We start from the raw sequence: 22,802 nt of genomic DNA, 5'->3' as shown, positions 1-22,802 counted from the left end.
GCCAGATTTGTAAGGTAGAATTGGGGTCATGATAGTCGGGGTGGGGGGGGGTGGGGGGCCTCTATCTTAATCAATGCAGTTTTTTTCATCGCAATTAACTGTCTCCTTCCCCTGCTTCAGTTGCGTCCGTCCCTGGTAACCACTAATAAACTTTGTTCTCTATGCATGTATTCTTTTCTTGTCTTTATATAAGTGAGGTCATATAATATGTATCCTTTTGTGATTGACCTATTTCATTCAACGTAATGTCTGCCAGCTCCATCCATATTGTAGCATGTATCAAAACTTGACTTTTCCTACTGACTGAGTAGCATTCGATTGTACTTTTGTAACAAATTTTGTTTATCCATTCATCTATTGATTGGCATTTCGACTGTCTCTACCTCTTGGTTGTTGTGAATAGGGCTGCAATGAACACGGAGGTCCCAGTCTCTGCGTCTCTGCGTTCAGGTATCTGTTGACGTGGAATTGCTGCTGTGTCATGTGGTAATTCTGTTGCTAGTTTTGTAAGGAATCGCCACATTGTTTTCCACAGCGGCTGTATCACTCTGCAGTCCCAGCAGCAATGGCTAAGGGTCCCAATTTACCCACAGCCTTGCCAACGTTTGTCCTTTTCTTCTGTTTAACCTTAGCCACCTATTGGGAGTGTAAAGGCATCTCACTGTGGCTTTGGTTTGCACCTGTCTGAGGGCTACAGTGCTGGCAACCTCTCAAGTGTTTCATAGTCCTTGACTGTTCTCTTCGGTCCCGTTGGTCTTAGTCCTCTGCTCATTTTTAGACTGGTGCTCTTTTTGTTGTTCACTTGTCAACGTTTTATATGAGAGGGGTTTCAAAAAGTTCATGGAAAAATTCTGTTATCTCTTAATTGCTTTTATTTTTTTCTGTATTTCAGGTTCATTAATATATATTTTATTAGATTTGTGTTGGATATGTGGTTTCCTGAGATATTGTCCCAGTTGGTAGCATGTCTTTTCACTTTTTTGGGGGTAAATTCTTTTGATGAATAAAAGTTAAGAAAAAAAGAAAGAAAGTCTATATTAATTTGTCTTTTGCGATTTTTACTTTTGTTATTGTATTAGATAATCCAGTGTTGCAAGCTAAGCCTGACAGCATTGTCTTGGCCTTTTCTTCTAAGAGTTTTACAGTTGTCGTTTGCACATCCAGGTCCTTAACCTATTTTGAATTTTTTTCTGTTGTTTTTGTGTATGGGATGAAGCATAGATCATTTTTCTGGAAGTGAAGATCCCATTTATTAAAGGGACTCTTCTTTTCCCCATTAAATGGGCTTAGTATCCTTGCCAAAATATCAGTTATCCAGAGGTGTGGGTTTATTTCTGTGCTCAATTCTATTCCGTTGGTCTGTCTTGTGTCCCGGGCATTTTTGGTCGCTGTAGCTGTATTGCCACTGTGACTGCCGAGTTGGTTCCTAGCCATGGTGTGATCCCTGCCCAAGCCTGCGCCATCCTCACAATCTCTGCAGCTTGAGCGCCTCGGGACAGCCACTGTGCCAACATGCCTCACCGAGGGTCTCCTTTTTGCTGATCCTCTACTTTATGAAGCCTGTCCCTCTCCAGCGACGGGGCTCTCTTGATAACATGTTCAAAACCCATGTCTTCCTTTGTTCTTTCAACAGTTTTAACTTTTGAGGCCCTTGCCAATCCATATAAAACTGAGCACTGGTTTTTCTGTTTCTGTAAGGATGCTGTTGGGACTGCACCTGGAGCTCACGGAATCTACAGCTCGCTTTGAATAATACTGACACCTTTACATCCTTGTGGTCTAATTTCTGAACATGGGACCACTTTCTGTTTAATCTCTTTCAGTAGTGCTGCGTTTTCATGGCAGTCATATAAGCCCTTCATTTCCCTGAATAGATTTCTTTCTACTGTATCCTTAGTTGCAGTTGTGGATGAAATTATTTCCCATTCCCATTTCTCATTGCTGGGGTATAGAAACCTGACTTCTGTTTGTTGACCTTGGGCCCTCCGAGTTTGCTAAATACTTTCATTAGTTCTAGTTTTCCTGTAGACTGAGATTTCCTAGAGACATAATCCTATCTTCTGCAAATAGATCGTTGGATTTATTTTCTTTTTATTGTCCTCTAGCTCTGGATAGAACTTCTAATACAATGTGGGGTGGACAGCAGTGGACACATTTGTCTTCTTTTGGCCATTATGAGAAGGGCTCCAAGTCCCTCACCGTGGAGCGTATGTTGGCTTTTCATATATGCTCTGCAGCGTATTGAGACATTTCTCTCTTCAGTCAATCTTCCTCCGGGTTCTCGTCAAGAAAGCTGGATGGGTTTTATCAGATGCTTTCCCGCATGTGCCCTCACTGCCGTCAAGTCCACTCTGACTCAGTGACCCTGTGGGACAGGGGAGAACTGCCCCATGGGTTTCTGAGACTGCAATATTTTATGGGAGTAGAAAGCCTCATCTTTCTCCCACTGAATGGCTGTTGGTTTTGAACTGCTAACCTTATGGTTAGCAGTCCCAAGCATAACTCACTACACCACCAGGGGTCTTCCCGTATCTACAGAAATGGATATAGTGTCATTCTTTTCCTTTGTTCTATTGCTATGGTATATGACATTGATGGGTTTTCTAAGTCTAACCATCCCTGCATTCCTAGACTAAATCTCATGTGGTTATGGCACATGAATCATTTGATATGCTGGATTCTACTTTAATGTGTTGGCTTCTACTTGCTACTATTTTGTTAATGATCTTTGCATCTATGCTTATATGAGGTTTTGGCCTGTACTTTTCTTGCGGTGCCTTTGTCTTATTTGGGTATCAGGGTCATGTTCCAAGAGTCTTTATTTAATGTGAGTTGTGAATTTAAAAAAAATATATTTGACCACTGAGCACTTTTCAACTACACTAAAGGCAAAGCAACACTGCTCCCCACCCCAAATTACCAAAAAGCCCCTCTAGACTCACTGCGTGGAGCCATCGTGACACGTAGAAACCACACGTGACACAGGAGAGTCGCTGAGCATGGTGCATGATTCAGAACTGCCGACCTGTCAGCTAGCAGCCAAGCGCTGAGCCGCTTGGGCTCCTCATGATGATCATTCACTTGGTCTTCCTTCCCCTGGTTTTACTGGATGGTGATCAGTCTCTCTAGGGCACACCTTTGTTACACATACATACATTTAAAAAATCATTTTATTGGGGGCTCGTACAACTCTTATCACAATCTGTCTATCCATCCATTGTGTCAAGCACATGCGCACACCTGCTGCCATCATCATTCTCAAAACATTTGCTTTCTACTTGAGCCCGTGGTATCAGCTCATTTCCCTCCCTCCTTCATGAACCCTTGCTAATTTATAAATTATTATTATCTTGTCATATCTTACACTGTCCGATATCTCCCTTCACCCACTTTTCTGTTGTCCGTCCCCAGGGAGGAAGTTATATGTAGATCCTTGTAATCGGTTCCCCCCTTTCCATTCCACCTTCCCTCCACACACATACATACATACAAAGGTAATGGAATTAGAAAAAAAACAAACAAAACAGCATGTTGTTTATATGAATATTAATCTTTATTGATAATATTGTAGACTTACTAAAATCAGAGGTAGTTATGTCCCCTACCCAATATAAACTTTGCCATCTTTAACAATTTATGCATTTTAATAAGTTCTTAATAATGGTACAAAAGAAAGTCAGGTAGAAAGCATCTGTATGACTGTGGAGTAGTTCACACACTGAAGTGTGATCTAATGGTCTAAGCAGGACAGTACAATATCTGCTTAGTAGTGATACACTTAAGTTTCTCTAAATGAAATTGGACTTTTCTCCCCGAGCCTCCATTTCAGATATTGTGGATTTTCAGTGCTATTTAAGCGGTCTGATAATTTCTTCTCTACTCCCCTTTGAAAGTGATGAGAAAAACGAGATTTGTCACAAAATAAATATCCACTATAGTGTCAATGTATAGAATAACATCAAACTTTTCCATAAGCAATGCTTCCTGTTGCAACAAGGCAACATACTTTGTTCATTTCTCTGGAGCCCTCAAGCCAGGAAAGGTATTTCCAATCTAGCATTCGATCTTATTTTTAAAGGGGGAGGTCCCTTCTTCTACCATTGTAGAAAGAATGATAACACATCTGCTTCTGGAACAAAAGGCAGCATTGACTCCTTAGAACGCCTTTCAGAAATGTTGAGAGGATTTTAATGTTTCTGATACGTGTAACAGTTCAGGACTGAACATGATGAATTAAGCACCACAATCAACCCTGCAGTTGACATTTCTCAGCAGATTTACCACTTAGATTAATCTGTGAAAGGACAGACAATTGTTTAGGGGTAGGAGTCACACCTCACTGCAGGTGTTTAATTTATTGCTGTAAGGCAACCTGGCGTAGTGGCAGGTAAGATGTTAACCTCTCTCATACTTTGAGTGGGAACATGGGAAAAAGCTATGTTGTCTCATGAAAATTTCTTTGATATCATAAATCATCATTTCAGATAACTAAAGTTTCAGACTGTCTGTTTCTATCGGAGGCAACAGATTTGGACTTTAATGAAGTGGAATATAAGACCATCCCAGTATCTTTTCATTCCACTTTTTTGAAAATCTTGTGTATTACTGTCTTCATAAAAAAATTTTTGTACACTGCCACTCATAAAAAATCCTTGAGTGTCATGGTTTTGCCACCGGGGCAAACATCAAAAATGGCACCTCACACGGCTGCTTCTAGGAGTCCCAGCAGAACGGTCAGTGGGAGCCACGAGGTGATGAGGAAATGGGATTTGTGAAGGGCTCGAACACAGGCCTCCACTGTCCACATCGCGTCTCTTCCACCCCTGCTCTCTGCAGGTCTCCCGTCATGACAACACTCATCAAGTTGGTTTCTCAGCAAGAGTCTAGGAACTTAACGATCAGAGCCCGAGGCACATAAGCACCAGTTTGAGGGCGAGAAGTAGGCCGAGGAACTCACAGGGAGGTTTGGGAACCTGGTCCGACTGTACTCGGAATTCCAGGGCTGTTCCTCCTCTTTGACCCCCACTGTGATGAGTGGTGGGCGGAGACATGAGATTGTCATCACCCCCACTCCTACCCCATGAACTTCGCTTGGCAGCACCCAGCCCACAGGCAGCTGCAAGCGCTTGTACCTACACCTGCGCTCAATGACTCAGGTGTGGCTCGGTGTAAGGGTTCTTTTAATCACTTGGTTTCTCTTTAAGTGACTTTACAGGTGACGCTGATAAAACACACCTTCAGTTAAGAAAAGGAATTGGGCTCCTGAACCCATTCAAGATTCTTAGAAAAGTTAAAGTGAGAACTTGGGGTGTCCAGCGGCAAGAGTTTTCTACAATATATTAACACACGCTTCCAGGTACACAATCCATCACTGAGTAGTTAGACAAGAGGGGCCACAATACGCATGTTGTTACCTGGTTTTACAAAAAGGAAGTTTGTCTTCAAAAAAGACTACAAATTTTAATGGCAATGTGGAATAAGCTTGGCACCAGCGTGACTTCTGCCCGTTTACCCGCCCCCCCCCCCATTCCTTGGTGTTTCTTGAGTCCAGAATGAGTGTTTGCAGATCCCAGTGAACTTTCCACTGACAATAAGAACTGAAGACTCACTTGCCATTAGTGATGCCTGCACTTCGATATCTGCTGACCAGAGTTCTCTATTGTCGTCTGATGCTTCCTCCACTTACAGACGTTTTTCCTATGAATGATGTTTTAGGGTAGGTTATAGTAGAGAGCTGCTGCTTTGAGTCCCAATGGCAAATTTTTGTGTTCCAATTAAAATAACCCAGCCTTATGTGCTTTGCACAGGTCCTAGGAGAGCTTCACTGTGACCCTTAGGCTGAATGCAGAGTGCAGTGAAAGCACTGTCCTCTGGGTGCAAATATGAAAACCCTCCGGAGGGTTGGTTACTCGTGCACGGGAGCTTGGCACAGCAGGGAACCTAGGGTGTGGACTGACTCTCAGTTCTATGCCATTTCTGGGAGGGACTGGGAGTAGCGGGTTGTTGGAAATGTGTATCCGTCCACTCACTCATTACGTGCAAGGCTTGACTCTGGGGATGTCAATATGTGTGAGGTTTTGAGAATATAAAAATGAATGTTCATGTCAAACATTAAACAGCCCCTGGTCTCAGAGAGCTCATGTTCTACTCCAGGGAGGCACAGTTGGGAGCAGCTGTCATCAATTTAACTATAGAAATAAAAGTGTCATCAGTAAGAGCAATAAGAGTGTCATCCATTTAACTATAGAAATAAAGGCTTATTTGGGGGAGCACAGAGGAAGGGCCGTAGCCCAGAGTTACTGAGTTATTGGGTGCAATGGAATGGCTTCAGCAAAGGCTTCCTGGAGGCGGTGATACCTGCGCTGAGTTTTAAAGAAGGAATGGGGAACAACTGTAGCAGTCGGGGTGGCATTCCAGAGGGGGCTCTGTGGGCAAGGACTAAACGAGCTGATTGATTGCCATTTTCCGGGTTCAATGGGCCTCTCTCCCCCATGCTGTGAAGCAGGTAAGTGCAGGAACAAGAGGCCAATCAGTAAGGCTGCTACAGTGGTGCAGGTGAGATGTGATGGCCTACAGGTGGTAGTTCTAACCGCCACAGAGGAAAAGGCTTGAGTCCGTCTGTTTAGAATTACCATCAGCCTTCAATGACTGACTGGACTCACGATGGGGTGAGGAAGGAAGAAGCCTCAGGGCTGGTTTCCAGCTTGGTGGCAACACTGATTGAGACAGAGACTGTAGGGGAAGGGTAGTTCTTGAGAGAGGTGGGTCCCATTGCTACCATGAGCGTTGAGGTACCCATGGGGCAGTGTTGGCTCACTGGTGGAATTCTTGACTCCCATGTGAGATTCAGATTTGATTCATGACCAATACCCCTTAGGGGCAGCCACCACCTGGCTGTGAGTGGAGGCCTGCGTGTTGCTGTGTTGTAGAACAGATTTTAGCACAGCTTCCAGAGTAAGGCAGACTAGGAAGAAAGGACTGGCAATCGACTTCGGAAACTCGGCCAAGGAGAACGCGATGGATTATGAAACTGTCAGATCTCATGTGTATGGGGTTGCCAAGAGTCGATCAGTGACCACTAATGACCACGTGGTTGGTATCCCGGTGGATGGCCCGAGGACAGGCAGATGTGAGGCTGACAAGTTGAGGGGAGCCCAGAGTTACACGTTGGAAGTCGTCACCCCAACAGAGGGCAAGACAACTGCTGCTGGTGGGAGAGAGACTCATTGCAGGGGCCTGATGATGTGCTGCCCTACCACTACAGCTACGACCCTGTCATCCCACCAGACCCATAGCTTCTTGGACAACTAAGATATGGGTGCCCAATGTCTCCCACATTTCCTTAGACGGTTTGCAAAATGAAAGTATGCCCCCCTCTACAAGTCTGAAGTACACTGACAACTGATTACAGAGATGGCACATACTTCCTCTCCATACACAGCCTTCTGCAAGGTTTTGTGTATACTAAGTGACACACCAGTGGTCATCTTTATTGCTTATTGTCATCTGGTTCTCTGGCCCTTTCTTATCTCTCTCTCTTTCTTTCTTTCTTGTGTGTGATTCAAATGGATTTTTATAAAGGACAGAAGAAGTTTCAGGTTTTACTGTCTCAACAGAGTACACTCTATTTCAGGAAAGGGTGCCAAACCACACGTAAGCCACACTAGGGCTCACCACTGAACACGGGCAACCTTGTGGGACTGCTCACCCTCACGTGGTGACCTGAGGCCAGGAAGACCGAGACATGGCTGAGCAGGCGCAGGAGCCGGGTCCCAGGGGAGAGGGCCAAAGAAAACAAGGCCCCCCCCTTTAATGAGTATTTGTCTTTTTGCTTCCCACATTTTACTTTTGACGATCTTTGAATTCCACTGTAAGTGGGCAGTCCCTGGCAGGTAAGCATCTTCCCTTCAGCACCAAGGCCACATCATTCCTTCTGTCACCATCACTCGTTGCGTATTGTAGAAACAACCACTCATCACCTTGGGGCCGTCGGTAGAATTTGTCCTGCCGAGGAGGTTAGAGTTGCCGCGACCTGGCTCGAGTCATCCCTGCTTCCAGGTGGTGCCGTGGGTCGCGTTTCACGTGTTGCTTTATTTGAGAAATAGGTGCAAGACAGTCACCAAGAAGAAGAACAAGCTAGGCTTTGTGGCTGCTGACCGGCTTGGCAGATTTCGGTAGAGAGGAGCCATAGGGCAGGAGAGACTGACTACCGGGACATGGTCCAAATGCCCTCCGTCTGGAAGTAGAATATCCTTTTTCAGAGCACTGGAGCTCTGGGAATTCTCTGGAATAGTCACCTTTGTGAGGTGGGGCTCGTGTCCAGGGGCGGTAACCTGAGAGGAAACAAGAAACAATTACGCGAGTGATTTCAGAGGTCGGGGTACCAACACGGAAAACACCCAGAGCCTCCACAAAATGCTCCTTTGTGAACCACATGCACCGCCGGGCAGGCCCAGGCTGTCACCGAGCCGGCCCCTTTCACCCGGTGCGCTCTCCGCTCCCACAGCAAGGGATGCTGCTGCTCTGCCCTGCCGAGAGTTCCAGCATGGGAGAAAGGCGAGTCCCTTATCTGGTGATGGGAGTCCGGAGCCAGCCGGCTCCTGCTACCCTCGGTCATCGACCTGGGGCCCAGGTGGAGAGCTGCCTTTCACGCCGTCCTTACGTCTGAGGTCCAGATGGTCACCACGATGCTGGATATGTGCAACTCTGTCTCTGTTCACTCTGCCTCGGGATTACCAAAGCGTCTACGTCGATAGCCTCCTGAAGCGTTGATTTTACCTGCTCTGAACTGCCGGCTAGATTGCTTGTTTTAAATCTGTTTTTTTCCATCTAGATGTTTTGGGGGAGTGGGCTGGGGTGGAGAAAATAATCAGGAAAAGCCAGACCAAGGCTACATCGACTCTAGGTCACGTCCACGGAGAACGACCTTTAGATATGCATGAAGAGGGAAAGGAGTGCGGAGTTGTGCTGATGGAACTACCCCGTCGGTCATTTTCGCCATTCATTTTGGCGTCCAGAGTCTTCCTTCCCTTCTCATCCTGGAGATAATAGCTAGAGCTTATGTGCCTGCTACCTAGGTAAAGGGGAATGTGTGGCTCATAACTTTGTTCCGTAAGGGGTTCGTTATGGGATTGCATACAAATGCTTTGCGTTTCACTACAGGAAACAAACAGAAAGGCATCCAGGTGACAAGGTGGGGTCAGCACTGGGCCGCTTCCCAGCAAGGCTGCTGGATTCAACCCGCAAGCTGCTCCCCAGAAGGATGAGTCCCTCGCTTTGGTAAAGATTTGCAAAACCATGGAAACCATCTGAGTCAGAATCAAGTCCATGGCAGTTGCTGGGTTTTGGGACAAGGAAAAGACATTATAGTAGAACTAGTGGCATGGTGGTTACAGGGTCAGCGGTTCAAAACCACCAGCTGCTCTGAGGGAAAAAGATGAAGCTTTTCTACCCCCATAAAGAGTTACAGTCTTGGAAGCCCACAAGGGCAGTTCTATAGGATCACTATGAGTCGGAATCAACTTGGTGGCAAAGAGTATTATACGAATGTTTTAGATAGGGATCCTGTTTTAAAGGGGAAAGAGTGTGTGTGCAGGGGCAGAAATAAGTATCCTACAGTCTTAAAAGATAAAAAAGGTCTCTCTTCAAACCATGAAACTTAGTATGTATTACAATTGGCCAATCATGCTGGGTCTCTGTGGGTGTCCGCATGCGCTCGCCCTCTCAGGGGAGGTTCATGGTGGAAATAGCCCTGAGATGATTCTGCACTTCCTTAAACATATTCCCAAGTTCCAAATCCATTCAGAGTTCCCACCCACAGGACATACAAAATCAAAGTCAGGGATAGATTTTGACAACAAAAGAAATCATTTTTTAAAAAAAGAGGTAGGAACTGGCGGCCTAGAAGCAAGTAAAAACCCAGTGCTGCCTGGGGCTCCTTCCAGTAACACGCCATGGCCGTGCTGAGGAAGGCTCTCCCCACAGCCCTCCAGGGAGCAAGACCCAGCCAACAGGAAACGCGAACGTCTGCTCTCTGATCCTATGGGACAATCCAGTTCTCCTTTTAATAATGCTAATAAATTAGGTATGCAAAGAAGGGAGTGTCAGCAGGCAAAGAAGGGGTCCCTCTGGGTGCAGATCATCCGAGTGCCCCAGAAATGCCATTTCCGAAGCAGCGGGAGGCTTCCCAGGAGGGGGCTTAGCCGTGCCCATGGCTGGGGTGGCCTTGCACAGGGAGCCAATGGGTCTTGCAGGGCTTTCGAAATCGTGTCTAGAGCCAGTTTGTAGTGCAGGGGCAGTGACATTTCTCTCAGGAGTAACCCTGCAAGCCAAAGGACGCCACGGCTGCCCTCAGACCCACCCACCGAAGTAGGGAATCTTGATTTATTTTTTTAAGCAAAAAAGTTCTATAAGAAAGAAAGGAGCTTCATTATTGCTATACTGAACCCTAAGTGACTCATCTCCCCACTACCCCTCTGCAAGCTATGTCCAGTTGTCTAGAGATGGGCATTGGGTCCCCATCACACGCCACCCTCATTGACGAGGATATGATTCCCCCCCCCACCTTTGGTGTTTGAAGCCTGGTCCCTTTGGCCCTTCATGATCACACATGTTGGTGTGCTGCTTCCATGTGGACTTTGTTGCTTCTGGGCTAGATGGCCGCTTGTTTACTTTCAAGCCTTTAAGTCCCCAGATGCTATAGGTCTCGATAGCCGGGCTTAGGGTTCAGTATAGCAATAATGAAGCCCACAACCTTCCTCTGTTTCTTAAATGCTTCCTCCCCCCAACTACCAGGACCCCAATTCTGCCTTGCAGACCTGGTTAGACCAGAGGATGCACAGCGGTACAGATGGGAATTGGAAACACAGGGAATCTAGGACAGATGAACCCCTCAGGACCAGGGGTGACAGTGGTGATACCAGGAGGGAAGGGGGGTGTAGAAAGGGGGAATTGATCATAAGGAGCTACATATAACCTCCTCTCTGGGGGACGGGCAGCAGAGGGGTAGGTGAAGGGAGACGCCGGGCAGTGTAATATAAGATATAATAATAATTTATAAATTATCAAGGGTGCATGGGGGGGGGGGGAGGGGGAAGGGAGGGGGAGGGGAAAAAAGGAAAATGAGGTGATTCCGGGAACCCAAGAGGAAAGCAAATTTTGGGAATAATGAGGGCAATAAATGTATAGATGTGCATTACACAAGTGATCTATGTATTGTGATGAACTGTATGAGCCCCAATAAATTGATTTTTAAAAATAAAAAAAAATAAAAAAAAAAAGGAGCATCATCTGCCCAGTGAAATCAGCTACTTTTTCCATGGCGTTCATTCACAGAAATCTACTCAGGCTCACATTGGCTTCTGCTCCTTTCTTCTGGAAAGAAATGTTTTAGAAACAAGTATCTTGGAATGCTCCTTGCCCGCCTTGGAGAATTATCATGACTTGCTAACGAGAGGGTTGCACCTATGTTTTATGGCTTCCGTAATCTACTGGTAAACTTTGTGGATCACATTTCACTTATAACAAATTCTAAGAAATGGGTCCCCATCCATTTTGAAAACATAGCATAAATTACGTTCAACGAGCAGGAGTCGTAACGCTGTTCCACGAAGCTGGAAGTGCTTTTGCTATCACACTTCTTTCCCCAGACTGTAACTCTTTACAGGACTTAGAAAGCCTTGTCTTTCTCTGCTGGAGTGGCTGGTGGTTGTGAACGCAGGACCACTCACTCAGGTGGCTTCAAACTCAGGACCTGTTAGCAGTAAGCCACCAGGGCGCCCTTATTAAAATACTTAGATGTATTTTAAAGTAGCACAATAAATAGGATTTAGCTTCTACTTTAAAAAAAAATCAGGAAAAACCATGCATATTTCTGGAACTTATCCCTCCCATTTTCCATCGACCTTTTCTTTGGGGCTGAAGTATTTCCCTGTGAACTTCTCAGATCTATGAGTGTTATGAGCTTTATGATATTCTAATAACAACCAGGATTGTGACTTACATTTATCACATAAGACCCAGGTAAAAGAAGTAGATAATACTCTCCAAATCTGTTGGTTCTATAGGGGCAGATATGAGTCCTATCTTGGACTTCCACAATCACATTGGGTAAGGGGTTTCTGTTGTGATCAAAAACTTGACCCTTTACACCTGGAAGACAAAAATACGATTAAACAAAATACAAATGTTATACAGTCTATGGAAAAAATTGTAATTAATGTTTTTTCAGCAACTTTTAATTACGAACATATTAGGGAAGGAAAGTAATCTTTGTCCTCAGTTTAATTTTTCTCTAAATTGCATTTACTTTGTGGTTGAGAGTATGCACCGTAAGACAGACACCAGTTCAACGATGGCTTCCGCAGGTACAGTTTAGGGACACTGAGGCCGTCTCCAAGATGTGCTGCCGGCACTCTTACTTTTGGTTGTTCCTCCCTCGTCAATCTTCTTACACAATCGCTCAAGGGGCTGCTGTCACTTTGGTCCCGAATAGACAGTTCTTAAAAGAACATAATGCTCATGGTAGACAATTTTTTTCCCCTAGTTAAACTACTGTTTGGTTTTAAGGGATATTTTTGGTTTAAAGTTATCTCAGTGTCAGGGGTTCATCTACTCTCCGTGGCTCCAGACAGTTGAGAGTCCATGATTTTGGAAATTTGGTTCTGTATTTTCCCTCTTTTGATTAAGTCGCTCCTGTGGAATCTGGAATCAGAATGTTCAGAGACGGTAGCGGGGCACCATCCAGTTCTTGTGGGTCTCAGGGCCGAGAGGCGGCAAGCCACTCATGCCGCGTCTTCATCCTCTTCCGGGCTCCTTTTTCCTCTGCTATCCGAAGCAGCAAATGGAGACGGCGAGGAAGCCTTAAGCCCCCGGCATCATGCAATGAACTCTACACATTATTGGATCAGGAGCCTAAGTCTCCAAGCCAAGGAACTAAATTCGGTGACATATTTGCTTATAGATCACCGGCCTCAGCAGGTACTCTTTTTGGGTTTTTTTTGTGTGCTATTGTTGTTGTCAATACATCTTGCATTTGATGTTTGCCAACTTAACTTTTTACAAGTGTTCAATTTATTGACAACAACCAGCAATTACAATAATCAGCAGCTGTACAACCCTACCCTGAATCAGTACAGGTTTTTCATAACCGTTAGCCCTCTTGCCCCTGGTAACCTGTAATAAACGTTGGTCTCCATGCATTAGACTTTTCTTGTCGTTTTATATAAGTGAGGTCATAGAATATGTGTCCTTTTGTGATGGACTCATTTCGCTCAGCGTAATGTCTTCGAACCAGCCATAATGTAGTACATATCAAGACATCATTTCTCCCACCGGTGAAGTCGTATTTCTTTTTCCTTTTTTGAAGTCGTACTTCATGGTCTGTATAGACCATATTTTGTTTATCTACTCGTCTTTGATAAATAACATTTAGGTTGTTTCCACCGAATGTGAACAGCGCTACAGCAAACACTGGTGTGCCTATCTTGCTTTCACGTCTTTGGTGTATGCCTGGGAGTGTAGCTGGGGTCAGACGGCGGTTCTATATTTAGGGTATTTTTGGAATCACCACAGTTTTTCAACAGTCACTATATCATACAGCATTCCCATCAACATGGGTCAGTGTTCTAATTTCCCCATATTGTCTCCAGCACTTGTTATTATTATTTTTAAATGTTTGTCATCCTAGTGGGTCTAATGTGAATCTCTACGATGGCTAATAATACTGAGTATCTTTTCATATATTTGACTGTCTTCTTTCGTATGCCTTTCTTCCTTCTTCAGGCCTCTCAGCCAGCACAGTCTTCCTACTGCTTAGAAAAGCCATGCATTTTCTCTTGCTGGTGGCAATGTGTCTATTGGCTTCTGTGTTTTGCATTGACTTCCTCCAAAAGGAGCCCTGCTGGGTTACACGTTGGGCTGCTCACTTCAAGGTCAACAGTTTGAAACTAGCTGCTCCATGGCAGAGAGATGAGGGTTTATACTCCGGTAAAGAGTTACAGTCGTGGAAACCCATGGGGCAGTTCTACTCTGTCGTGTAGGGTCACTATGAGTTGGAATAAACTTGATGACAGTGAGTTGTTTACCCCCACACCCCAACTCCACCCCAAATCAAGCAATACCCACACTCATTAAAAATAAAATAAAACTGTCTTTGAAACAGACTTTATCCTATCCTGTAACATCTTATAATAGAGCCATAAGATGCTAGTAAACAGTAAAACCAAGACCCACTGAGAGTCAAATCCAACTCACAATCACTATAGGAAAGAGTAGAACGGCCCAAGAGTTTCCAAAGCTGTGAATCTTTATGGAAACAAATGGCTTCATTTTTGTTCCAAAGAACAGCTGGTGGGTTTAAGGCAACAACCTTTCCGTTATCATCCAAGTGCTGACGTATTGTACCACCAGGACTCCTTGGTAAAGAATGTTCTGCTAAAAACATCCAGGGGAAAAAAGTCACAGTGCCTGAAAAATGGGTAGTCAATTCCTTTTTGTAGACTTTGCTCCATATTCTTGACTAGTACTCACTCACCTCTTGTGTCAGTCACATGTAAAGTGTTTCTGAACCAACACAACACCCATATATGAGTATGTGTCCCAACTGAACCAAGAGTCAATTAACCTATAGTCTGCCTCTCTTCAAATACAGGTACAAGAGGGACCATTTGAATTTGAAGGCAATGTCTTTAGCTTTCCTATTCCACTTTGACTCTCACCACCCTCCCCACACCCAAGATTCATTTCCATGACTTTCACCCCAGCCCAAACACGATTTTACAAGAATACGGAGGCCTGGTGTGTCTGAAAGTCACTCTGTAACTGAGCAAGCACAGACCATGCTTAACGATGAAATTTCTCTTCCAAGAAAAACCCCACACTGCCGGTCAAACGAAGGCTTTCTTCAGATCTAAGGTGTTTTCACAATGCTCTGTCAAGGCATCACCGAGCCTTTCAGTTAGAGGGGAGTAATTGTTTTGCCAGAAGATGTAGTTTATTTCTATATGCTTAACTTGAAACACTTGCAAAAAAGACAAGAAGATCCAAACAGATAGAAAAGAGAGTCGGGACCAGTTTACATCCTGACGAAGAACAGGCAGATATGGGGGCTTGGGACTTCCAACCCCCAGGTTTTGCTAGACGCTATGTTTTGTGTTAACAGGACATTAGTAAGAAAATGGTACAAACCTATGTGCACCTGTTTTATGTATTCAATTAATGAGGCTTTGTTGTCATTCCAGAAGAGTGGAAGCTTCTCCTCACGAGGGTATTTACAGCAGGACAGCTCCAATGTAATTTCAAAACACTGGGCCCAGATGTAGTTGTAATCTTGCATTCCACCTAAACACACGCACAGTTAATTATTGTTAAGGTCTGGGGCTGGAGAGGAGCCAAGTGTGGAGTCTCCGAGGGATCAGTGAATTAGGCAGTTGCAGGAAAAGTACATGTAAACAGGAAGAGATGAATTTGACATATTAGCATAGAAATGCAGGATTTGACATTTTATTACTGTGGCATGACCAGGCAATTTTAACTACTCCCATATGAGTAACTGGACCAAAGTTGATTCAAGTTCAACTGTGCATCAAAATTAAGCAAGGGGTCCCCCCTTTTATACTAGGAAAAGGATTCTTCAAATTATCTCTCTTCCCTAAGTCACATTTTAAGCAGATAAACATATATAGACTAGAATACTATTTCTTTTGAAATATTGGTACAACCCATGTATAAGTAGAGTCAGGCAAAGGTGGGTACACTCATCTTGGGGGGAGGAGAGGACTCATTCGGTAATGTTTGAAGTCTTTTGGATGAATTTTAATCCTTGCCCAATTATAATCTTTGGTTTAGCGATGAGAAAACTCATTCATGGACTTTAAGCAACATGCAGGGATTGATTCTAGCTAAGAAACAGCAAGGGCGGGGCATAGGCCGTCTCGCTGTCACCCCAAACAGACAGCTCAGTTGCCAGGAGGTTCACCTCTGACTCCCAGTGACCACGTGTGCGTCAGTGCGTCAGAGCAGCACTGCGCTTCAGTGTTTTCAACGGCTGCTTTCCCAGAGCCCCAGGCCTTTCTTTGGAGATGCCTGAGGGCAGACATGAATCCCCCAACCTTCTGGCTAGCAGCTGTTTGAACACCCAGGGTCTCCTTCTCCACCCCATTCCTAGTCATCATACCAAAATGCTTCTAGGGGTAATAGAAATGGCAGCTCACAAGAACAACAACTGCTACCACAATTATTTGTTAGCCTCTCTGTCTCCTCTATTACATATGAAACTGTAGTCTGAAACTGTGCCCTGTTCATCTCTGGCGTAGTTCTTGGTGCTGAGGAAGACTTTGACTAAATGAAGGAGCAGGAAGGCACATGTCTGAGCCTCTCTCAAATGATCAGTCTCCTCCAGGGGCCTTGTGATATTAGCTGGTGGAACCATGATTGAAGGGCCTGGGCCTGAAGATCTTGCAACGCTGACGAAGGTCAACACAAACCAGCTGGCCTCTTTGGATGAAGGCAAAAAGGAGAATGGGAGAAAGGAAGAGAAACTCACCTAAGAGCGGGTACCAAGAGTACCCATTTGTAACTCCATTGGGAAATTTCATGTTGTTTTTACATTGATCGCCTTTCTTCATGTTGGGATTTCTTGAAGCATAGGTATGTGCCAGATATTGAAAAACATCATCATCGGGGGTTAAGCTACGGGAGTGTAATGTCCCAGTTGCTGGATTTAAAAGAGAATTCAAGGTCTTTCCATCAACTTTAGAGGAAACATACTATAATACTAGCAAGTACCACAATCACAACACAGATAAACGCTCTAATTTCCCTACAGAAAAGCCCACTACCCACTTCCCGGAAGGCTCCCTTTACTTCTCTAGATTTAGTGATTACACACAAGGCAATTTCCAAAGAAACCAGCCATAGTTGTATTCAAACTCCTCCTACATCAGCTTCTCCTCCTTAGTCACACTTGGTAACTCCTGGAGATCAATAAACGTTACTTGGGTAATCAAAAACCCAGTCACTGAGCCAATTCTGTAGGGTTTAAAGGAAGCCATTATAATAGTTTAGCTCTGTAGTTCATGCCTCTTCTGGCAAATTTTTTTTCTTTTTTAAGTAACAACTTTTTATTGTAGTGTTGAGTGTTACAGAAAATTGAGTAGAAAGTTCATGTGCACCCCCTACTCTGTTTCCTGCATTACTAATATTTCAACCAATGAGCCAATATTAAAACAGTATTCTTAACTATAATCCAGAGGCTAGAGGAGCCCTGGTGGCATAGTGATTCCCAGTTGGGCTGTGAAACCCCCCACAGCTCTAAGGAGAAAGATGGGGCTTTCTACTTCAGTCTCAGAGACTCACAGGGGCAGTTCTACCCTGTCCAATAGGGTTGCTCTGAGCCAGCAGTGACTGGATGGCAGTGAGTTTGGTTTGGCTTTATGATCCATACTTCACCTTGGGGTTTGCTCTTGGTGGTGGGCAGCTCTATGAAAATTGACCAATGCGTGTTATGTGGCCACCGTTACAGTATTACACAGTGCAATTTCACTGCCCTAAATGTCCCCTACGCCTCCTCTGTTCCTCCCTCTCCCCATCTCCTGGCAACCATGATTCTTTTCACTGCATCCATAGCTTGGCCTATAGAATGTCATATAGTTAGACTCATCAGACGTAGCCTTGGTAGACAGATTTCTTTTACTGAACGACCTTCATTTAAGTTTCCTTCACCCCCACAGTTTCTGTACACAGGAGCCAGCCATTATTGCTCAGTTGATCAGCCAAGAAAAGTATACCATTTTAGTTTTATTCAAGCCAGTTTACCTCTTTTGAGGTAATCCAAATCCTGATTTTAACATTTTCCTGATGACTGTCAAGTAATCCTATTGTTGGCTGTGAGCCAGCCACAGGTCCCCCCCACTCGGCCCTGCGATCTCCTGTTCGTATGTGCTGGGGAGAATGGCTCAGGGTGTGGACGAAGCCCCCAAATATACACTCACTGCCATCGAGTCAACTGCTGACTCATCGTGACCCCTGTGGGTTTCTGAGACTAGAACTGCTTGCGGGAGTAGAAAGTCCAGTCTTTATCTAGCGTGACTGCTGGTGTGGATCGCAGCCCAACTGGTACCCAGGACACCACCAGGGCTCCTCGTCAGGGGGTAGACAGTGATGAGTTCATCCCCATCCAGAGGCAGAAATTTTGCAGCTCCACGCCACCCGAGAGCCAGAGCCAGGCTAGGCGTTCTGCGTACCTGGAACACCATTATCGAACGGATAACTGGCCACCAGGGCACCGCCGTGGAGGTTTGCAGAGAGGACAAACGTCTCCGTTTTTAGCCACTTCATGACTGCCTCCGTTTCCGGCTGTCTTGATACATTATTGAATTCAAACGCATCTGGGAAATTCCTGTTCAGGTCATAGTGGTTATAATTTTCCCTTTGAAAGAAAAAAAGTGAGGGATTATTAATGATATGTGAGGGAGTTAATTTGTGCAATGTACAGATGGTTTGGGCTCAAGATGTTCTAGTAAATGGGAATACAGGTGTGATGGGCAGTTCCCTTGGGGATCCCCTCTTGGCATTCCCACCCATCTAGGCCTCCCACACTGGGCTGACCTCTGGTTTGTTGTGATCAATGGGGCATGAGCAAGTGAAGCATGCTGGAGTTTATTAGTACTTGAGTTTGGGGCCTATTCTTCTTGGAACCCTGATACACTGCATGGCGACAACACTCGATGGCCAGGACTAGAGTCAAGGCTACGGTCCCAAGGCCAGTCATCCCAGACTGACCCTAGCTGAGGCCCAGGGCACTGTGGTAGACATTAGCCACCCCAGAACTTAGAAGATTGAGAGTAATGAAAGGAATGGTGCTGTTGCAGTTTTTAAATTGTGAATTGGGTGGAAGTTTACCACGCATTTTGGTTTTCCGTTCAACAACTCATAAAAACGTGTGAAGTCACTTCATTTGAGGGGTGTGGTTGCCCAGCAACACGTGGCTGAAGGAACAGGAAGGTGCAGCTCTAGACCGATGTGCTCCACACACGCCGAGGGGCCATGTGTGCAAACGCCGGAAAAACACCGTGAGGGGAAACAAGTGGTGGTGAAATGCAGTTTGTTTATTTTCAGCAACGCCAACCAAGTTTTAAGTTGCATAAACATAAACGTATGCTAGAGATCTGAGAAATTCCCAACCTCCCTAAGTGGCCTGATAGAAAAGGAGCTGCACTTAAGTCAGAATTACTCAAAGATCCACTCTCCTTTGTGGTTAGTTCTTGAATTATTGGCTTATTAAGCCAACGGGATTTGAGGGCTTGGCGCTAAGAGACACATGGATGGAGTTCTTATCCTCAGAGAGCTGAGAGTTTGAGGCGAGAAAGACAACGAAGAAACAAAAGCAGATGTGAACACTTGGGCGGTGAAAGTGAGGTTGCCGGTGAGGTGAGGGTGTCACAGGAAAGCTGGGAGAGGACGCAGGTCAGGGGGCTCAGCCGAAAGACGATGGAAGCAGTGGGAGAAGGTAAGGAGGGGGAGAGTAAGGAGGGTAAGGGAAGCCCTGGTCCACCCGGGGACCACAGGGCAGGAGCGGGGGCGTGAGGGGCGGAATGGAGACTGCAGCTGGACGTCAGTTCAGAAATCCACATTTGATCTGAAAGGCAGTGGGCATGAGTTTCCCGCGAGGAATGACATGCCACAGGTGTGAGACCTTTCCCTGCTCTTTGGCTCCTCCTGGGGGTGCCAACAGCGGTAGGTCTATGGGGCCTTTGGCTGATTTGGGTTTTGTTTTTAAATGCAGACAGACAGACAGACAGACAGACAGACAGACAGACAGACCAGCCCATCCTCACCTTCCCTCACTGTAGTAACAGTCAGGCTTCTGGACAGCTTCGAATCCATCGGGGTTCATTGAGGGCATAATGTGTATCCGGGTAGTGTTGATCAGATTTGTGATTTCAGGGTCCCTCCCATCGTGGGTTACCAGATGTTCGATCAAATGGAGCAGCAGTTCCCGCCCAACAGTCTACGGATGAATGACAGAGAAAGGGGGATATTATTGCTCAGAGCTAATACAGAAACAGTCCCAAAAGCACAACTCCCTCCTACCCGCGCCCCGCCCCCCCAAAAAAAGGTCTCTACACACGATCCTTTAGACCAGTGGTTTTCAACCTTCCTAATGCCGCAACCCTTTCATACAGTTCCTCATGTTGTGGTGACCCCCCACCACAAAACTATTTTCATTGCTACTTCATAACTGTCATTTTGCTACTGTTATGAATCGGGCGACCCCTGTGAAAGGGTTGTTCAACCCCCAAAGGGGTCACTACCCACAGGTTGAGAACCGCTGCTTTAGATCAAAGCTGATTGGTGAGCCCACGTTTCTCAGGCATTCTGGGTAAGCTGGCCAGTGGCCATCCGTGGGGGGCGCTAAGATGACTAGTCGCTGAAAGGACCGACTTAGGTCTTTGCTCCTCTGGAAATGCGAGTGAACCCAAACACCCCCTGAAGTTGTTTTTTTTTTAAATAAACCACACCTTAGAATAACTTGTGAAAAATTCCTGCCTCGAACATTAGGCTTTTTGAAGCTGGGTAGTTATCTATATGGGATCAAATGGCTAACACACACCTGAAAGGACAGGTAGGAAGGTTAGGGGGAAGACTTCTGGACACTGCAGGAATGTCTCAGAAGAGGAGGAGTGATGGCGACAGGATTTAGGAGTGTCATCAACCTCACTGAACGGTAACTGGAAAGGGTTGCCTTGATGGGCGATTTGATGTGTGTGTTCTCAACAACAAAATATATTTAAAAATTTTTTAATGATTAAGAGTGGAGGTAGAGGGATGTTCTTATTATACTACTTCCCATTGGCTTGTTTTTCTCTAAGGTGCTTTATGACGTGCTCATCCAGTCAGTGTGCAGCGACCGCGAAGGCCCTGAAATGGCCTGTTTCCTTGAGAAGGTGGGGTGCCCGGTGGACAGTAAGTTGAGAACCGGAGTAGATACGTGCAGATTCCACGAAAAAATAATGCAAGCTTCTAATACTCATAATGTAAAGACTGCTGACTTCCAGCCTTCAGTAGCTCCAAAACCTTTGCCTTGTGCATGTCTCTGCAATTTTCATCATCTCTGTATTTCTACACGCGTATGCTCTGGAAACTTTATGCATTTAAACACCATGTTCACAATTTTATTTTTAAATCATAACTGCATATGATCTATACGATTATTTACTTGGTTTAAATTGACTCACTTTTTATTTACGATTGAAAATGAAACTTTGGTTCTGTTATTTTGCTAGACAAACGCGTGTGTTATGTATTGCAATGGAAGCATTCCCAGTACGATTTTTAAACAGTTGTCACAGCCACCTAAAATCACCGTCCACACTGCCAAGGATCGGAAACCAAAGGCCTCTGAGATGTGCTTTCTAAACCCGAAGGAAGAGATTTGCTGCGTCTGTGCTGATTTTTTCTTTGTAAGTAATTAACATTTCAGCCATCATAAAGGTTAGATTTGGGTTAAACTGTGTCAATGCTTCCCTATCATTCCAGGTGGAAGGAACCTGCTTCTGAACACAAGGTCTGCGTATTGCTTCTCGTCCATAACACCAGATGGCTGTCAGGGTTCCTGCTACTCAGTAAGAAGTCAAGGCCATCAGGGAGCTAGCCAGCACCGTGCTGCAGTGGCATGAATGCAGAGCCGGCCAGATGCAGACCGACTGGCACCTCAAAGGAATTTCCTATTAAAACTTCAGTGACAAGGGGTGGGCAGTCCTTGAAGGGCAAATCCCACTCTAGCCCCACCCCTGATTTGATGAATTTGTTATATTAATAAACATGAGTGATTTGACATTAGGACAAAGAACATTTGGGACATCTGAATTATGCATTCATAGGGGCACATCAAATTTAGAGCGGAAATACATGCAAACTCAATTATTTTTTCCTTCTCGCCTCTATCTTCCTTCTTCTAGTGCCTTGATTTTTGGTTTTCCACAGTCCTGTGTCCCACGATCGACAACCAAAAAAGCCATGCAAGGCAAGCTTGTATGGGTTTTCAGATATGTTTTGAAGGCTGCTGTTTTGGAAACAACCTCAATGAGCGGCTTATTGGCTGCCAGAGCCAGCGGTGGGGAGCTTCCCTGGGACCTGACCCTCGGGTGACTGTGAACATGAATGGGGAGCTTCCCTGGGACCTGACCCTCGGGTGACTGTGAACATGAAGTGGTGATGTCTTCAGGAGCTTTTCCCACAGGGGACAGAGAAGCGGAGGGACAGTGGACTAGGAGTCACTTCAGCTCATTCAATTTCTAAATGCTGGTTAGAGACTATGAGTCCCCTGCCATCGCCTTGATTCTGACTCACAACAACCCTACTAGAGGATGTGAGTCTTTTTGGGAGCAGACAGCTTCAGCTTCCTCCTGGGTTAGACTCTTGTCAGGGGTTGTGCAGTTGGTTCTGACTCCACAACCTTATGCACAACCGAGCGAAACACTGCCCGGTGCTGCGCCACCCTCACGATTGTTGTGTTTGAGCCCAGTGTTGCAGCCGCTGGGTCAGTCCATCTCATCCAGGGTCTTCCGCTGTTCCGCTGCCCCTCTAGCGTACCAAGCATGATAAACATGATCAGTCCTTCTCCAGGGACGGATCTCTCCTGTTAACTTGTCCAAAACACATAAGGGGAGAAGTACTTTGAAAGGCGGTTTACTTCCTCTCATTAAACTGCCCCACCGCTCCTCTCTCTAACTTAAACTGCCAGAGACTGCGGTGCAGTGTAATTAGAGGAAGTATCCAGGTAAACCTGGGGCTGACCCAAG

At 45.4% G+C, this 22,802-nt stretch overlaps 1 protein-coding gene across 1 annotated transcript in view; it reads right to left on the bottom strand.

Annotated features, from left to right (window-relative positions):
* Window positions 1–5,523: 5,523 nt before the first annotated feature.
* Window positions 5,524–22,802, bottom strand: part of CPM (carboxypeptidase M) — a 75,595-nt gene continuing 58,316 nt past the window's right edge. The window contains exons 3-8 of the mRNA XM_004700461.2: window positions 19,836–20,008; window positions 18,243–18,427; window positions 16,544–16,714; window positions 15,187–15,339; window positions 12,002–12,150; window positions 5,524–8,333 (exon numbers count right to left, since the gene is read on the bottom strand). Of these exons, the coding sequence (XP_004700518.1) occupies window positions 8,091–8,333; window positions 12,002–12,150; window positions 15,187–15,339; window positions 16,544–16,714; window positions 18,243–18,427; window positions 19,836–20,008 (1,074 nt within the window). The 3' untranslated portion in view covers window positions 5,524–8,090. The remainder of the gene's footprint in view (window positions 8,334–12,001; window positions 12,151–15,186; window positions 15,340–16,543; window positions 16,715–18,242; window positions 18,428–19,835; window positions 20,009–22,802) is intronic.

This window comes from Echinops telfairi, unplaced genomic scaffold (assembly GCF_000313985.2).
Source record: "Echinops telfairi isolate 266 unplaced genomic scaffold, ASM31398v2 ScPeMD7_2;HRSCAF=8, whole genome shotgun sequence".
In the NCBI taxonomy this organism is placed as follows: Eukaryota; Metazoa; Chordata; class Mammalia; order Afrosoricida; family Tenrecidae; genus Echinops; species Echinops telfairi.
This window is presented reverse-complemented; position numbering and strand designations above follow the sequence as displayed.